Genomic DNA, 17,070 nt, shown 5'->3' on the forward strand with positions numbered 1-17,070 from the left:
TACGCTTGTTTGCTAGTTACAGAGACTGAATTGGGTACATGTTATCTTGAACAAATCCCCATCGTATCAATTCAAAGGGACCTGGTAATACTTTGTACCTTTAAAAACTAGGTCTTTAATCCTAAAACACAGCAGTAGTTACTAATTCAACTGAATTATGACAGATGGTAATTAAAGGCCTAACTTATCTATGCCTTGCAATTTGGGTTTCGAAATAAAATCTTCCTAAGTTTTACAGATTTTCGGTTATTTTCAAAAGTTTAAAAATAAGATTTAAAAGCAGGCTGGGGACTGCTCAATCACAAAAATAAGAATTTTCCTAAACAGGTCACACAGCTGTTTACTGCAGTAAAACCGCCTTCATTTTATATCATCGTAGATGCCATATTGCGTTACCATCTCCTGTGTCAATGTCCAAATCACCATTGTGGCCCTTTCCCTTCCCCTTTCACATAAACAGCTTTAAGAAAAACAGCAATAATAACTGCAAAAATAAATATTTATACTAGCATCTCCATGAAGACTATTAAACTCAATTACTTTTAAAGGTATTTTAAAGTAACTGATATCATCTGAAGGTCTGTGCTACAAACTATAAATTTTAAATATGACATAGATGTCTGTTGAAATGCCGACTTGATTACAATCACATTCTGCCAGGTTTTTTCTACTTTTAAATCTAGACAAATTAATCAGTACAGCAAAATACTTTAAATACAATACAAAGACTCCCCAAAAATAAGTATTTTTGAAAGGAACCTTTAAACCTCACTTTTAAGTGTTTATTCATAACAATAACAGTTTAATAATGTTTTTCTCTCTGCAAAGTCCAAATCAAACATCTAAATTCTGAGCGAGAAACATGTTGCTATTTAACTTCTTGAAAATACGCTTCCTGACTGGAGTCTTTATCGCTTTGAATGTAATTTTGTCATACTCTTCGGGCATAAAAACAATTCTGAGAAATCACTGACAGACTCACCTTAACAGGATTTTTAAAACAATCACTCTGTAAACAACTGACAGTAAATATACTCTGTTCAGTCCCAGTGAAACTAAGAAAAGCAGGAGACAATTTATAAAAGCTGGTGGAGATTTAACATTTACTTTTTCAGAAACCTTGGCTTCTTTTTCTTTCCTTTGGTTCATGTTGAGACTAATAGTATCCAGTTAACTAACATCACCATGGGTATGAGCCAGGGAAGGAAATAGGGAGATAATTCCAAGCACTCTCAAACCAGTGCAGGAAAAAAAAAAAAAAAACTTACTACAGCTAATCTTAAATCTTCAATTCAAAATTGTCAGTGGCTTTTTGCAGATGCAACTTAAGAGTTCCAAAATTACTCTAAACATCAAATTACGTCTAGGTCGCTGAATGGGTGGATACCCTACACTCTGTTTAATGTGTATGTTCAATTGCATATATATTTCAAACAACTGTGTCTTTATTTTAATAACAGAGCAAATACTGAAAACACGTAAAGAAATACTACATTTCTACCTCAGCACAAATACAGCTGATAACGCTGCATGACCCTTCAGGAGTGACTGCTCTGTTTATTCTATTTACATGACATAATCTGATTGCAAAAGGGGGTTGGGGGTGGAAATCTGCAAAAAGACCAGAAATACATTTTCAGTCATTGGTCATGAAAAAGAAAACATTGTCTTGTTTTTCTTACTGTTCCTGTTAAATTAGAGGTCTTTTCCTCATTATATATCAGAAATGTGTAAAATCCAAGAATTTACATTTCCCTATAATCCCTACTGAATTATATCCAAGTACAAGACAACACTTTGCAGCTATTCTGCAACAGATAAAACATAAAACTACATTCACATACTGCTGGTTCCCAACCTAACAAGAATTTGTGGCTTCCACGCTTCTGTATCTCTAACTCTTTCAAATATCTATGTTCTTCTTTCAGGTAGCAGGAAGATAGTCTTTATCTAGGATCTAGGCAGGAAGACCACCTACAACTTTGCCTTTCACTTTATTGAATTCATAAAGACAAGTGTAACATCCTTACTCTGCTCAGGATGCCATTTAGAGTTTAATGTTAACTAACCATTTACAACAGAGGAGCAAATTTGATCAAGCTGTACTTTTCTGTCCGCACAGAACTGGATTTACTCTCCAATGAAGTACTTTAAATCCTTGTATAGGATATAAAAGGTAGCACAATCTCTATGACATTTTTGCAGAAATATTTAGAATTAATTTTGCCACACAGCTCTTTAAATATCCTCAGACAGCATTTCTGTCACCCCAGAGATATATTAAAACAGATTTCTAACTACACCTCAGCAGACAAAACCATGACACATCAGAACTTTACAGGGCTTACAGTAATTAGCAGCAGCACTCTTACAAGTCACTGCATCCACATTTCTGGTACCTCCGACTTTATACAAGCGCGATAACCACAGCTACTGATTAACATGCTGATCATGCAATTTAGTTTGAATTGTCTGAAAGTTTTCTCCTCCATTAATATTCAGTAAATTAAATCACACATTTTAACAGCTTAGTGAATAAGAACTTATTACTATCAGACTGTGTCAAACTAATTTAACTAGCAATTTTTTTTTTCAATCACTTCCTGATCCAAATTTGAACGTGTTCCCTTGGCTATATTTTTGGTTCTATATTTCTATTCCAGTAAAATCAAACTTCAAAACGGCTCATTCTGCATACTGGCATTTTAAGTTGCACTCAGAGGCTTTTGGTGCTTATTGTCTACACTCTTCAAAATGAACACATACATACATACATGCACATCTACTCATACAAAAACAGGTTCATGAATGGCAATCAACAGTTTTGTAAATATAAGTTTCCTAGCCATTAATCATCCTTTTTTTTTTTTCTAATCCTTATGGAGTAAATTACTAACTGAGAGGAGACGCCAATTCTAGTAAGTGAATGTTACCCAACAGGGATATAAAGCTGTCAACACCATAGTGCTCTTGCTTGCTCTAAACTCTCTCCTATGCTTCATATGTTTTTTAAAGTGGTATTAGCCTTTTTCTCAGGGACCTTTATAAAACCTGCCTCCTGAAGAGCTGAGCGCTTATGCTTCATTACATACAGGTTTTAAAATAGACTGGTTAGATAACCGCTGAAACATCTTAGAAAGGACTGGGTTAGTCAGGCAAACCAAAACTCTAACACCTTGGACTGAAATTAACACCACCGTAAACAGTACCAAAACTTTTAACTCCCCTATTAAATACAACCTTGAAATTCCCATTTATCTTTTTATTGACCTTCACTATTTTATTACAGCTGCTGTAATGGCCCTTTGAATTAAGTACGTTTGGGTTAGGAATTAAAAAAAAAAAAAGTCATAAGGGAAAATTTCTCATGAGAACAACTGATTTTCTGCTTGCACTACTAAAGCTTACTTTAAAACACTTTTTTCACTCATAAATCTAGAGAGAAAGCAAAAAACATCGACAGCACTATAATATTTCCCTATATCTCAGGGAAGTCACTTGAAAAATAACTGTAGCAAACACTATGATTATAAAACTTGTTACCAAAGGTCATCAGTCTCATCATTGCACCACTTAGTTGAGAGCTTACTGCTCTGATCTCAGGGAAACAGATATCTATTTTAATATCTGTTTAGAAACAGATATTATTATACCAAAAAGCCACCTGACAAGTAGGAAGCAATTTCAGCACTTACATTTCTGAGGCCCAAAATGAGATGAAAAGAAGAATTGCAAGCATCTGTGTTTGCTTTCAAAACCTTTAGATACACTTTGTAGAATATATAAAAAAACCCCACTAAATGTTCTATACTTTCCAGTATTTCAATTTTTCCCTCAAGTGAAGTTAACACACAATAATTAATAGTCTTTTCTAAAGCTTGAAAAATAAGAATAAACTGAATTGAAACACTGATAACTGAAGTCTTAGATGTCATTTCAAAACAAGTTTCACTAGTTTCCTTTTTATCAAATGCTAGGAACAGTAGAGAAAGAGACTTCAGTACTATTTCCTTAAAGAGAAGTTTTATACTAATTTGCCAGTATATTAAAAGTAAGCTTTTCCATGAATGTCTACAGCTGCATTTCATAACTCAGGTGAAAAATAATACTAACACCACAGTAATCACTGCAAAGATACTGACTTTCAGAAATACCCAAAACGGTACATTCTGCATTCAGAAACACATCACTCAGTCACATAGAGTCTTAAAAGATCAAACTTAGAAAGGAGTAGAGGAAAAAAAAAATCTAGAAATTAGCTATGTTGATTTATCTTGAGAGCATTTCCAGGAGAAAAAAAAAATAAATCAATTTTAAACAGTACCATTATCTTATTAAAAAAAAATCTGCCTTAACTAATTTAGTATTGAGTATTATAGAACCTAGGTAAGTGTTCAGGCAACAATAATTTTCTTCTTACTTTCTGTAGGAGTAATGAATAAACTTTACTACGAATAGCCTAAAACCAAAGAGATTGAGACGGTTAAAGAACACCAGTTAAGAAAAAATAAAATAATATTACTCCTGCATTTCCTATTCCACCACATTTTTACACTCCAGTCAACATCAACCTTTTAAATCAGCTGAAGAGTAATGTAAGCTCTTAAAAGTTTGCTTTCAGAAATGAGAGTCTTTTTCTTCAGTGAAAGAAATCTTCCATAAATTAATAGGCCAGATTCAAGCTGAACCATCGATATAACTATAAAAGCCAGTGAATTTCTCTTGGCTAACACAGTGGCAATTAGAAAGCAACACGTATATATATATATATTCCAAAACATTTTAAAACATTCCTTTAAATTATATTTCTACAAATGCCTCAAGGAAAAAGATTTTAGCTCCAGTTTGAACATTCTCATTAAAATCAAGTATCTATAACACCTCAGTTTCAAGGAATGAATCCAAAACTATCCATATTACTTTTTTATATTATTAACTAGTTCATTTTTACAATTCTTCAACAAATTATTTCTCCACCGACTTGGAAATGGAACAGTACTACAAGTCTTTCAATGCAAACCCAATTCTTCCTTTTCTATACATTAGAAGAACGTGAAGAAGTAATAATCAGACATACAGTCATCCAAAAAAAACCATTGAGAACTGGTGAGATTTCTTACCCGTCATGAGGTACAGAAATGAATCCTGTGCTTTTAAAATAAAATAAAATCTGCAGCCCCTTAGCAAACTTCAGCATTTAGGAAGTCCATTGAGCCAAAGAGGTCTAAAACAAGCATCTAATGGTAAAATCACTAAATAAACTTCATGTAATAAAGAGTCATGTGACAACCATATTAAAGTACCTCTTGAAATGTCATTTACACAAAGTCTTTGTGTATAAACAACTACATTTGTGTGTTACCACTCTGCACATTTGAAAACGCAAATACTGAGATGATTTTTTTTAAAAAAAAGTTATTTGTGGCCTATCCTGCATTAATTTGTTTGCAAAATCTATTTACAATATTTTAAAATACACTTTTCCTAACAGAAGGCTGCACTGTGTTAAACAGGATAGTACTGGTGTTAAGATGAGAAAAAGAGGGCATTTAGGGGAAGTGACTGGAATGTTTAGCTGCTAGGAAAGGGGAGGAAAAAAAAGAGAAATCAAGCGTGTCACTTGAACATAATAAAAAAACTGACCAGCAACTAGATAGCAAAAGAAGTATAAAAGCTTAAGTATTCTAGAAAACGGCAGGAATGCTGCAAAACTAATGCTTTGATTTTGCTGAAAGAACTGCGCCTTGCACGTGTTTTGCCCTATTCTCTTCCACAACCGCTACAAAATTCTATTTACAGAAAGAGTAATTTAAAAAAAAAAAAAAATCCCTAAAAGCAAACATAAACGCTGCCACCATTTATTCCAGCCTGGAGACCCCATTCTCAGAGCAGTGACGGCGGGTGGAACACACCTAACTCGTGATACCCGTACCTGTGAGCGCAGCCAGGCTGTACCTACCCCGGAGGCGATGCCCTCGTTCGCCGGCGCTGTCCAGGCTCGTCGCCCGGGCCACTGCCGAGCCCTGCCGGAGCCGCCGGCCGTGCCGTGCGCAGGGAGCGCCCGCGGGCTGCCCCTCCGGCCACCCGCCAGCTCTCACACAGAAAGCGGCGGGCAAAGGGCCCAGCGCTCCCCCAGTTACGCTCCAGCAGGATTAGGCCTGTCCTTTTGCGAGCCGCCAAGCGAAAGCCCAGGCCTAGGGGTGGTCTCTTTAGGAAGGAAGCCTTCTAATGAGCGCGCCCTGCACGCCGCGGCCCTCGGCAGAAGTCCTTCCACGGACCCCTAACACTGCAGTGGTGCGGAACACCTAAACGCTCCCCAGGAAAGCGGGCGGCAGCGCGCCAGCGCGCCAGCGGCCGCACCGACCTGCCGGCAGCTCCGCGCACGCTTTCGACCCGCCTGCTGACTGCCACCCCGTGCACGCCGCTCCGCGCGCCCTGGCCAGCGGGGCTGCCGCGCCGGGCCGAGCCGAGCCGGTGCCGCCGTGAGCGCGGCCGCACGGTTACCTCCCACGGGCTTGCTGACGGCGCCGTTGGGCCTCCCACGGGTGCCCATGGGACTGCCGTTCTGCTCCAGCCTGGCCACCTTCCCGGGGGGGGGCCCTTTGACATCGGGGCTGCCTCTGTCGGGGCTGTCCCGCAAGCAGGGGCTTTCACTCCTCCTTTCCATGCTCGGAGACGCGGCTCCCGCTGGCAGGTCGCAGTAGAAGGAGCACGGACCTAGAGTGAGAGAAACAACGGGCACTTAGCTGCCGCCGGCCCGCGCCGCCGTCCAGCACAGGGGCCCCGCTCGCCTGGGCCCCCCGCAACGCGTCCCGCCAGGCGGCTCAACCCAGTGAAGCCGGGCGAGCACCGGCCGGCCGCGATACCGCCCCCCTCCCGCCACCGAAGCCTGGCCTTGCTGAAAAAGGGTGGTTCAGCCCCGACGGGCCCGGCCCGGCCACCTTACCCTCCGGGCCCGCGGGACCGCCGCAGCGAAGACCCGAGTCCCGCCGCCCGGCCCCAACCTGCCGCGGGCGGGGGCGGACAGCGCTGCACCCCGCTCCTCATCGTGCCGGGCGGGCCAGCGAGCAGCCCACCCGCCCGCCACAGCCAGGTGCTGCGCCTCGGGTTCAGCCGCAGCCACGGACTGCTCCTGGAGGCCGCGGGGAAGAGGCTGCCAGTCCGAGCGGCCCCGCTGGCATGCCCCCCCGCGCCCCGGCCAGCTGTGCGGTCATGGAGTAGCCAGCTGCTGGCGAGGAAGCTTCTAACGAGCGGCTCCCGAGAGCTGCCGCTGTACTTACTGCTTATAGCCTGTCTGTAAGTTGGCTGAGTTGGGCTCTGTCCATGGATCAGAAGTAGAGAATCCAGGGTGGAAAGTTTTCTTGTTTCCTCCTCTCACGACGCTTTCTTCCCTTCTACTCCTTCCCCCCACCCCCAGCCCCCTCCTTTGCCCTTCTCCGGGGATGCCGAGGCGGCGGGGCCGGGGCAGCTGCCCGCGCTGCGCCGGGCGGCAGGGGCCAGAGCCCCTTCCCAGAGGGTCCCGGGTAGTGAGCGGAGCGGGGAGATCGGGGCGAGGGGGCGGGGAGCCGCGGGGCCGCTGGCTGAGGCGCGGAGGAGAGGGGAGAAGGAGCCGACTTCTCACACCTTCAGCGGAGCAAATCAATAGCGGGTGACTCGGGGGAGGAGGAGGGAGAGCCTCTCTCTCGGGCTCCGCGGCGGCGGCGGGTGCCTGGCGGCGCGGGGAAGCGGCGACGGCCCCCGGTGTGTCACTTTCAATTGCTCCGTCCTCTGCCAGCGACAGCAGCGGCAGGAGGAACTCGCCACAGAGAGCGGAGAAACGGTTATTAGTTGCGTTGAGTCATCGAGTCAGAGTGAGTCCTTTTTGGGGTTGTCCTTGGTTTCGGGTTTGGTGTCTGTGCGCGCCTGAGTGTGTGTGTCTCTGTGTGTGTGTGTGTGTGTGTGTGTGTCTGCCTGTCTGTCTGCGCGGCGTTCCCGTCCCAGGGCTGTGCATCCCAAACATCGCCACCCCTTCTCGCCTCCGACACCCCTCCCCCTCCCCGCCCCCCCGCAAAAATCAAGTCTCGGTACTATCTCGGGATCGGGCGCAAACGGGCGCACGGCACCCTTCCTCCCCTCGGCCGGCCGGCCCGCCCCGCGCAGCCCCAGCCCCGGCCCGGTCGCCCCGCTGCGCGCAGGGATGGGAGGCAGAGACCCACCTGGCAGGAAATTAAACACCGATAAATAAATAATACATCTCGCACAGGACAAGCAAGCGCGGTGCCGCAAGGAGGGAGGGCTGGATGGGGAAGAAGCGCGGCAGGATGAGGCGGTGGTGACAGGAGAGACCCCGGGCAGAAGGGCTCAAGGATAGGGGCAAGTCGGGCTGGGGGAGGACCAAGGGGAAAAGAGAGGAGGAGGAGCTGGGAGAAGAAGGAGAAGACGGAGGGGAAACACAGAAGAGAAGCCGGAGTTGGGGAGACCGGACCGACCGGGAAGGAGCAAAGCTGCCACTGGCATCCAGTCCAGGCGCCCGGGACGGTCCGACGCAGCCGGTGCGGCCTCGCCACCTCCTGCCACCAGGGCTCCCCCGCCTGAGGCCGAGAGACGGCAGGGACCCTCCCGGAACTTTACCCCGCTGGGGCGAGGCAGCAGTAACTTTTCGCGAGGCGGCCAGGGCTGCCGACCCGAGGGACAGTCGCGATTCCTCCGGGGCACAGAGAGCGGGCGGCCTGGCGCAGCCTCAGGTAGGGCCTCACTGTCGTCCCCCTCTCCACCCCGACCTCCAGGCAGTTACCGGGCTGGCCCTGAATAATTGACGGCGGGGGCCAGGAGGAGGTAACAAGCGGGCAGGGAAGATCTGCTGCTGCTGCCGCTGCTCAATTATTTAATAGCGGAGCTCTGGGTAGGGCATGGCAGCGCCGGCTAAGTGCAGCCGGCGGGCAGGGGAAAGCTCCGGCAGGGAAGTCGCAGTGGGGCGGGATCGGGCCCCTCGCCGGTCCCAGGGAGGCCAGCAGTCGCCCGGCAGGCAGCCAGCGCTCCCTTGGGTGCAAGGTGCACCCGCGCCGCTCCCCGGGGCCGGCGGCGGAGCGGGCGCGTACCCCGGCGGGGCCATGGCCGGCGGCGAGCCCCAAGGGCTCGCAGCGCCCCCTGCCCGGCCCGGGGGGCGCAGGGGAATGAGCCACCAGCCCCGCGCCGCCGAGCCCTCCCCGCCCGCCCGGTGGCGGAGGGAGCTCCGCGTTAAGGTGGACCGACAAAATCCTCTCCGGCGCGGGGGGCGGACGGGCGGCGGAGGAGAATGGGGCGGGGGGGCGGGTAGCAGGGTGCCTTCGGTGCCCGCCGCCTCCTCCTCCTCCTCCCCCGCCGCCTGTCCACGGCTGGCTTCCTGCAGGGTGCCACCCTCTCCGCCGTGCCCCCTTAAGAGCGTTGCCTTTTACGGTGGCGCCGGAGGGTCAAAAAGAATAAAAAAAGGGGGTCTAGGGAGCGGGAGAGCCCCCCCCGCCCCAGGCACAGCTTGAGCATCCCCGCCACCGGGCAGCGTGGCGGCAGGTTTCGATCCGCCTAGTAAACGCCCGGCGAGGGAAGGGTTGGGCAGCAGCCGTAGCGCTGAGCCCGTAAGCAGCTGTCCCGGTGCGGCGAGCTCTGCCGGTGCTGCCCCAGTATTTGGAGAAGGGTTAAGGGCACGTCCCCGATGGGACCTCCGCTGCCGCTGGTCCCCCTGGCCTCCTCCTTCCCTCTGGGCGGCCGTGACAGCCCTCCCGCTCGCCGAGCGCTCGGGCTTCCCTGTGGGTTCCAGGCCACCGCTGGAAGCGGTGCTGGTAGAAGCAGCGGATCCCCGGGCAGGGTAAGAGAAATAATCGCTTCACTCGGAACATCGGAACTCCGTCTTGGCCCCTCAAAGAGTCTTTCCCCGCCTGGGCCGAAGTGCTCGCGTCTCCCCTCGGAAGGAACAGGGGGATCCGCCGCCAAAGACCAGACACGGTGCCAGCCTTGTCCCAGGACAGCAAGTCGTTAATGGGGGTGGGACCCCGGTCCCCTTCGTCGGCTGTAATTCAGGGGAGCCAGAAAAGACGGGAGGGAGAGGCAGCAGAAAGTCGGGGCGCGGGGGCCTGTGCCGGGAGCTGTCGGAGGGGAGAGCGGTGAGACCGGGGCCGCGAAACTGCGGTGGAGGGGAGAGACAGCAGTACCGCCAGCCAGGTCTGCTGCTGACTCTTTGGGAAAGAAGCCTCGAAGTTTGGAGAACTCTCGATTTTCTTTTTAAATAATCCTATCTAACTTTTCTTTACCCCCTCCTTTTTTTTCCCCTTTTCTCTAATTCCAATGAAGCTCAGCAGCAGTTCTTAAATGGGAGGTAACCTTTCTCATCAGCTAACGAATAATCGAGTAATGTTTTGTTCTTACCTTTGACGTTGAACTACGAATTACCGTGGATCAGTGGCCAGAAAGTTAGAAGAATTGTGATTTAGGACTTCAGTACTTCTGGGAAAAAAAAAAAAAAAAAAAAAAAAAAAAAAGCCAATGGTTTAGCCAGGATCTTCCCTGTCTGATTCGTTACTATTATTATATCTGATGATGTGGATGGATGGATGGATGGATGGATGGATGGATGGATGGATGGATGGAGAGATTCAATCCAAGCCCATTAATGAGCTATTTTATAAACACCACCGTCTGAAGATCTTCATTTACATGTTGTCAGTGATCCTTTCCTTAACAGCGGAGACGCGTGGCGACGGCGCGATTACAGGACTTTAGTGAAGCTCCTGTAAGAGCGCGGCTGGCTTGTTAATCGATTAATATTTTATTAAGTGTAAATATTTTATAAAGTTTTTAGGAAAACTATCGATTCTAAATTATTAAACTAGTCAGAAGGGCATTTGAATAATGCATTCAATTAAATACATTTAGGTATCTGTGTAACGATTGCTTTATTTGCAATGAATCCCCTGCACCTTTCTCTCGTGGTCGGGTTTTTTCGCCACCGGCAGCGGGTTTCTTATTTGCGTATTCACTGGACTGTCAGGATCGCCAAATACGTGTTTATTTCTCTATAAACCGAAGGCTTACAGAAAATATTCTTTTCATTTTGAAATCAGGAGCGGTAATAATTTAAAAAAATTCTAACCAATTGAACCAAAACTAGAGAGAAACCAAGCCGAGGGCGTAAAAATTTTGTTGGTTGGTAACTTCTGTTTTGTAAACATCATTTAATTTGGACAGATTTTATGATACACGATGCTTATTTTTCTTTTACATATTTTCTCTCAATAAAGCCTTTTCTTTCTGTTTCAAATTACACATGTTTTGGTGGGTATTTTTCTCCAGTGCATGATTTTCATATGTTGTCCTTATTTCCACTGGGAAAAAAAAAAAAAAGCGATTATTTCTCGTCACATTCTCTCATCTGTCCTCAATGGCTTTATAAAAAAGACATTTATCGTTGTTTTTATTAATAATAACCTCTTTTGTTATCACGAACTCTCGTACGAGAATTTTCTACTCTCGCACTCTGTTGAGAGCAAGAGTGTCCCCAGCACTCCCCATTACTGAAGTTTATGGACGCCTCAAGTGATTGATTGCCAAAAAAAGAAAAAAAAAGGAAAAAAAAGGGAAAAAAAACCCCAAAACTAACAAAAACACCTCCTTGGAACGGTTTGGTTTTCATTAACTACCGCTTTTAAAGCCAAAACGCATGGAAACGATCGTAGCTCCGTTCCTGCCCAGGCTTCAGAGGCGGACGGCTGCAGCTGGGACTGCCAGAGGCTCCCGCGCCTCCGCCGCCCGCGATGCCGCTCCCCGGGCCGGGCCGCCCTCGCCCCACAGAGCTGCACTCGAGAGCCGGCTGCGGCTCCCGAGAGGATCCGCCGGGCTGCCGTGCTCTCTCCTCGTTTCTTGGTTTCTGCCCTTCCGCCCAGTGCCTCACAGAGGCCATGACGTTCACGGGACGACCGGTTCACTGCAGGACTCGGCCGGGCCGGTTCCGCGGCGACGCGGAGGGCTGATGCAGCCTGGGAGGGGCCCGCCCCCCACAATCTTGGGTCCCGAGGGACGCCGGCCCGCCGCGTGCGGGCACCACCTCGAAAGCGCGGATCCAGGGCTGCCAAGACCGCGCAGCGGCCGGTGGAATGGGAGCAAGGTGGCCCAGCAGCCTTGCCGGGGCAGCGTCAAGTCCCCGTGAGGGCAACTGCTGCAGCAAACAGCGCCGGGGCTCCGAAGAAGGCGGGCTGGGGAGGGAAGGGAGGCCCTTAGAGGCGAGGGATCTCGTCTCCCCGCTCTCGCTCGGACCGGGCTCCCTTTCCAGCGCTCACAATCGCAAAGGGACCCGAGCCTGCGGCCGTTCCTCGGGGCCAGGGCCGGACACCTGCCCGCCCCGTCCCGGCGTCTTCCCCTTCGCACAGCGCCATCGCGCGGGCGTCGGCGCAGTCCGAGGCGGCCGCGGCTACGGCCAGGCCGCGGCCCCGACGGCCCGTTCCGGTGCGGCTGGGCACGGCGAGCAGAACCTGCTGCGGGGGCCTGCCGGCCCCCCATCTGCCCCGTACGGGCTGGGCCGGCCCCGTCGCCCTTCACTGGGCCCTCGTCCCGGCAGCGCCGCTCGGCCCTGCCGCCTCGCCCGCCGCGCCGCATGCCGTCGAGGCTCCGGCACCGCAGTGCCGCGCTTCTCGCCCGAGGCTGCAGCTCGGGCAGGGCATAGACGCCGGCGCGGCGGGCAGAGCCTGAGGACTGACCTCCGACCCGACTGCACTTTTTTCGCGCTCCCTCAGCGGCCTGGGAACGGTGCCGCGCAGCCGAGAGTCCGGCATTCCCCAGCGCTTCTGCGGAGCAGCTCCCCCATCAGACTCTCGTCGTCGTGGACGAGCTCTCTATTCCTGCCGCTGTAAGAGCCGCTCCACACTGCCGCGATCCCTCGCTCGCCGCCAGGTTTAGGAGGTGAAGCTAAAACAAAACGCAAACGTCCCTGATTGCAACGGCGGGAGGAGCACAGCCCTGCCCGCAGTACTTCGAGGGGAGAGCTCTGGGTCCACCTGACAGTGCCGGCGCGAGTATGGGATGAACCATCACCTTTTTCCAGCCCCACGCCGGTGCTTTTCGTCTGCACCCCAAGCTTAAGCAGATGGCTGCCCGGGCAGGGCGGCTGGCGAGTCCTCCGGCTCTGCCACAAGAACGGCTGGGCCCTGCGGGAGCCAGTGGAGGAAACTCTGCCACCCCTGAGCACCACCCGCCGCCTCCAGCCCCGTCGAGCTCCACGCAGCTCGTTCGTACTGTGCCAATTGTAAAAGAAAAAAAAAAAATAAAACCCCTTACAAAAAAACCAAACCAAAACAACAACAACAAAACTAAAATACAAAACCCCAAAACAAAACCAAAAGCGTATTTACGGCGTTTGAGTTCCATCTAAATGGTTTCGGGACAGCAGTATTTCTGCAGACCCTGCTATCGCCTTCCTCCTTCCTTCCCGTTGCTGATTTTATTAAGTCTTTCACCGCTAACGTTAGTCATATGAAGAAGGGGCTGCGGACAATAGAGAGAAAATTTCTACAGTCAGACATATGCAGGGAAGGGAAAGACTCGGACGGAGCTCTTACTACACTGTCTTTCGCTGCCCGGTTGTGTCGAGAGCAGGGAGGAGGGCTTGCCGCCTGCCCGGGCCGGCGGACCGCCTAGTGCGAGGCTGAGCCAGCCGCTGTCAGGATCCTGCCAGGCTCTTTCCTGCCCTCCGGTTCCCCGCTGTGATCTGCAGCTTCTCCTTGTTCCTCACACTCGTCTCCAGTCTTTGACCGTCCCTCTGGCCGCGGGTTTGCGTTTTTCCGCAATCACACGCTACGGTGCGAGCCGCAAGAGACTTCCTCTGTGAGATTTCACGCTTGTCGAACCGCCTCACCTTAACAGACTTGCGAGACTCTCCGGGTTTGTACAGTTTCTCTAAAATAGATCTGTTTAGATTTGTAAACTGTCAGGACGTACAGACCGAAACGCCTGTGCCCTGCAGCTCTTCTTCTAATTAGCACCTCATAGCTGGAAATGAAGCAAGAGTTTCGCCACTTTCGTTGAGATTAAAGAAAATTCCCTAGATCCGAGAAAGAAGTACTAACAAGTACTGAGATGAGCCCTACCACCTGAATGCCCACTGCGGCTGCTCCTTCCCAGCAGCCCAGGGCCACTTCAAGGGCCTTTCCCCCGGGCCGGTGACGGCCCCACTTTCACCCCGAGGTGGCCACGCCGCGCGGGAAAATGAGCGTCTCGCCTGTCGCGCACTGCCCGAGTTGCTGCATGAACGAATGTGGGAGGACGCTGCAGTGGCAATCCGCTCGCTTTGGTCCAGGAGCCAGCCCGGTGCCTGCCTGTTCACCCCAACCGCGTTTGTGAGGCGCGGAGTGCCCGAGGAGCCCCCTCTTTCCGCCAACCGCGCTCTCACTCGAGGTGGGAGTGGGAGATGGCGGACACCCTCAGCAGGACACGCCGAGGGTGCAGGGCCGAGGACCCGTGCCCCGAGGCACCGAATCGTTGTAATTGCGACGATTTACGTAAATTAGCAAGATATCAGCCCCTCTCCCCGCCCAGCTCCGACCTGAAAGCACAGCATCACCCTCCCACGTTGGACATCCTCCCAAACTTTCTCCAAGTCCCTGCGGCCGGCGAAGACCAGATGAGAATAAAGACCCCCGCAAAGCCGGGAGGACAGAACCGCTGCCGAGCGCTTTCCCCGGGAGCATCCCCGGCAGCAGCGCCCAGCCCCCGTCGCCACAGCCGCTCTTTATCCCGGAATGGCGCGGCTCATTAGCGACTGACTTCTGTGCCATTTTCTTCCTAAATCCAAACTTCGACTCTTAACAGACAGTCCGATATTTGCAGGCAAACCGCCCGTGTAAATGAAACCACTGGCAAACGCATACAGAGAACCCTTCGTTCTGTGGCACAAAGCAGATGTTCACGCCGGCTCTTTCCACGCGCGACGGTGCTCAGGGAGCGGAGCCATAGGAGGACCACAAGTGTCTCCTCTGCTTCCCACTTCCCGTTCCCGCTCCGCTGAAGCCAAAGGGGATGTCAGATCGTGACAGGGCTGAGCCCAGCGGGCAGCTGGGGTGTCCGAGCTGGAGGGATTGAGTTGAGGATTTATAGTGTTCTGTGCAAATAACCGAAGGCTGCAGATCTGCTCAGAGAAAAGGGGCAGACAGTGCAGAGGACTTCAAGTGAAGGCAAACAACAGAAATTTTATTGAACTGTAAAGGCTGAAAACGATCGAGGAAAGGCACCCTAATACCCAGGAGGAGTGAACGTCTCACTGCCCAGCTCTAGCAAACAGCAGGCAGCTCAGAGCCTTCCCGTCCGCGCCACGGTCTGGGCATGTCCCTGCCCCTGGAGAAATCATCGCAGCTGGAAAGCTGCGTGAGGCTGACCGGGTAACGTTCAGCTTTGTTAGGCTTTTGCAAGCCCTGTACTGTTACCAACGGGTGTCGGCAGAAGGGACACACATGAGGCACAGGGGCAGGAAACGGCCAAAACCCATCACCTTTCCTGTACACAATCCTATCATCTGCCTATATGCACAAGCATTTACATAGAGCTTTCGGGGCCAGGGTTGGTACTTGGCGGGCGAAAAGCCTCCCCTGACCCGGGTCTGGGGCTGTTCCCTCGCTCCCGGCAGATTGAAGGGTGGCCGAAAGGCACCCAGCCTCCAGGGTAGTCCTGGTAGCTCTGCAGACGTGGCACCCTCCCGGCTCTGCAGGACGCGGTTCGTGCTTCCCGTTAGATGCCGGTGCAGTGGGGCTCTGGGGTTACTGTCCGAAGACCGAATGCCTTCTTTCCGCTGTCCCCATGTTCTCAGCAGCCCCGCGTAACGCGCAGGGCGCGGAGCCCAGGTGTAACAGTGCCCACGGCGCCACGCACTGCTGCCACGCAGCGAGCGCAGTTCCTAAAGCCAGCCTGCAGCTCCGGCAGCCCCTGGCTAACTCCACTGCCTCCCCCTGCGAGGGGTCGCCGTCCTGAGGGCAGCCAGTGGGCTCCCGTGACAAATTCAGACTTATGAAAGGACGGGTCGGAGCTATCTGCAGTTTGAAATCCCACTACAAAACCAGACCAGGCGCAGTGCTCGTCTGCTCCCCGTCACGGAATCACTCCAACTAGATCATCATCTAACAAGCGAGTTCGTTCCCACCGAGGACGGCGGCTCTCGCTTACTCTGCTCCGCGAATAGCTGTATTCCTGCCCTTTCGGCCACGCAGCCCCTGCGGAGTGACACATTTAATTCCCCGCCGGCCAGCGTTTCGCTGGAAGCCAGAGGCAGCCCCGTCCCCGACCGAACGGGAGCCGGGGCTCAGCCCGCGCCGCCGCCTCTCGCAGGGTCCCATGCCGCCACAGCCTCCCGCCCTCCGAAAGACAAAATGCTCCAAGATCTCTGCGCTTTGTCAACACGCCGGAATATTTGACAGTCACAATTACCTGTAAATATTCTGACCGGTTTGTATACGAGACACTTTTTTAGCCTAGCAAGTCTCACCCCAGCGGAACTGTAACACTACCGCAACTTTACCGCGGCAGACGGAGAACCCAGTGCTCTGCTCTCGGAGCTGCGTGGCAATCCTCCCCGGTGAGGCAGCGCCCACGCTCCTCTCTCCGTACCCCAAAAAGCAACATCTAAACATTTGATTTAAAATAGTAACATTAAGGCGATATTTCAAATTAGTGACAGAAATCATCCTTTCAGACAGAGCAAATCGGTTCACACACAGGTAGGTGAGGTGCCAGCTTTTCTAAAGTACCTGCAACCGCAGTTTAAGAAAAAAAATAATCAGGAGATCTTAGCTGGCCACTACTACCTAAAATCAGAAATTTTATAATCGGCCTTCCCAGTCTTCTCCCTTCCCTACCCATCACATCGTAAAAATTAGCAGCATGGAATTACCTGTCTGCTTCTTTGTGCCTCCTTCAAGTAAAGAAGGTAAAGCTCACTTCACCTATTAGCTTGTATAAGTAATACAGAGGTGGTAACTTGGAGCTACCACATTTTGAAGATTGTGTCACATGCTTTAGCATAAATAAGGGTGTTATAGCCCTAGCGATTACTGGATCAATTCATCTGTGCAACAACTTCTGGAG

The 17,070-nt window shown here is 51.0% G+C and overlaps 1 protein-coding gene across 1 annotated transcript in view; it reads right to left on the reverse strand.

Moving 5' to 3' along the window:
- The window catches only part of SATB2 (SATB homeobox 2), a 127,839-nt gene extending 120,504 nt beyond the window's left edge, over nucleotides 1-7,335 (reverse strand). The window contains exons 1-2 of the mRNA XM_062002578.1: nucleotides 7,281-7,335; nucleotides 6,505-6,717 (exon numbers count right to left, since the gene is read on the reverse strand). Coding sequence (XP_061858562.1) covers nucleotides 6,505-6,667 — 163 coding nt within the window. The 5' untranslated portion in view covers nucleotides 6,668-6,717; nucleotides 7,281-7,335. The remainder of the gene's footprint in view (nucleotides 1-6,504; nucleotides 6,718-7,280) is intronic.
- Between the last annotated feature and the right edge of the window lie 9,735 nt (nucleotides 7,336-17,070).

Source organism: Colius striatus, chromosome 9, assembly GCF_028858725.1.
Source record: "Colius striatus isolate bColStr4 chromosome 9, bColStr4.1.hap1, whole genome shotgun sequence".
Lineage (NCBI taxonomy): Eukaryota > Metazoa > Chordata > Aves > Coliiformes > Coliidae > Colius > Colius striatus.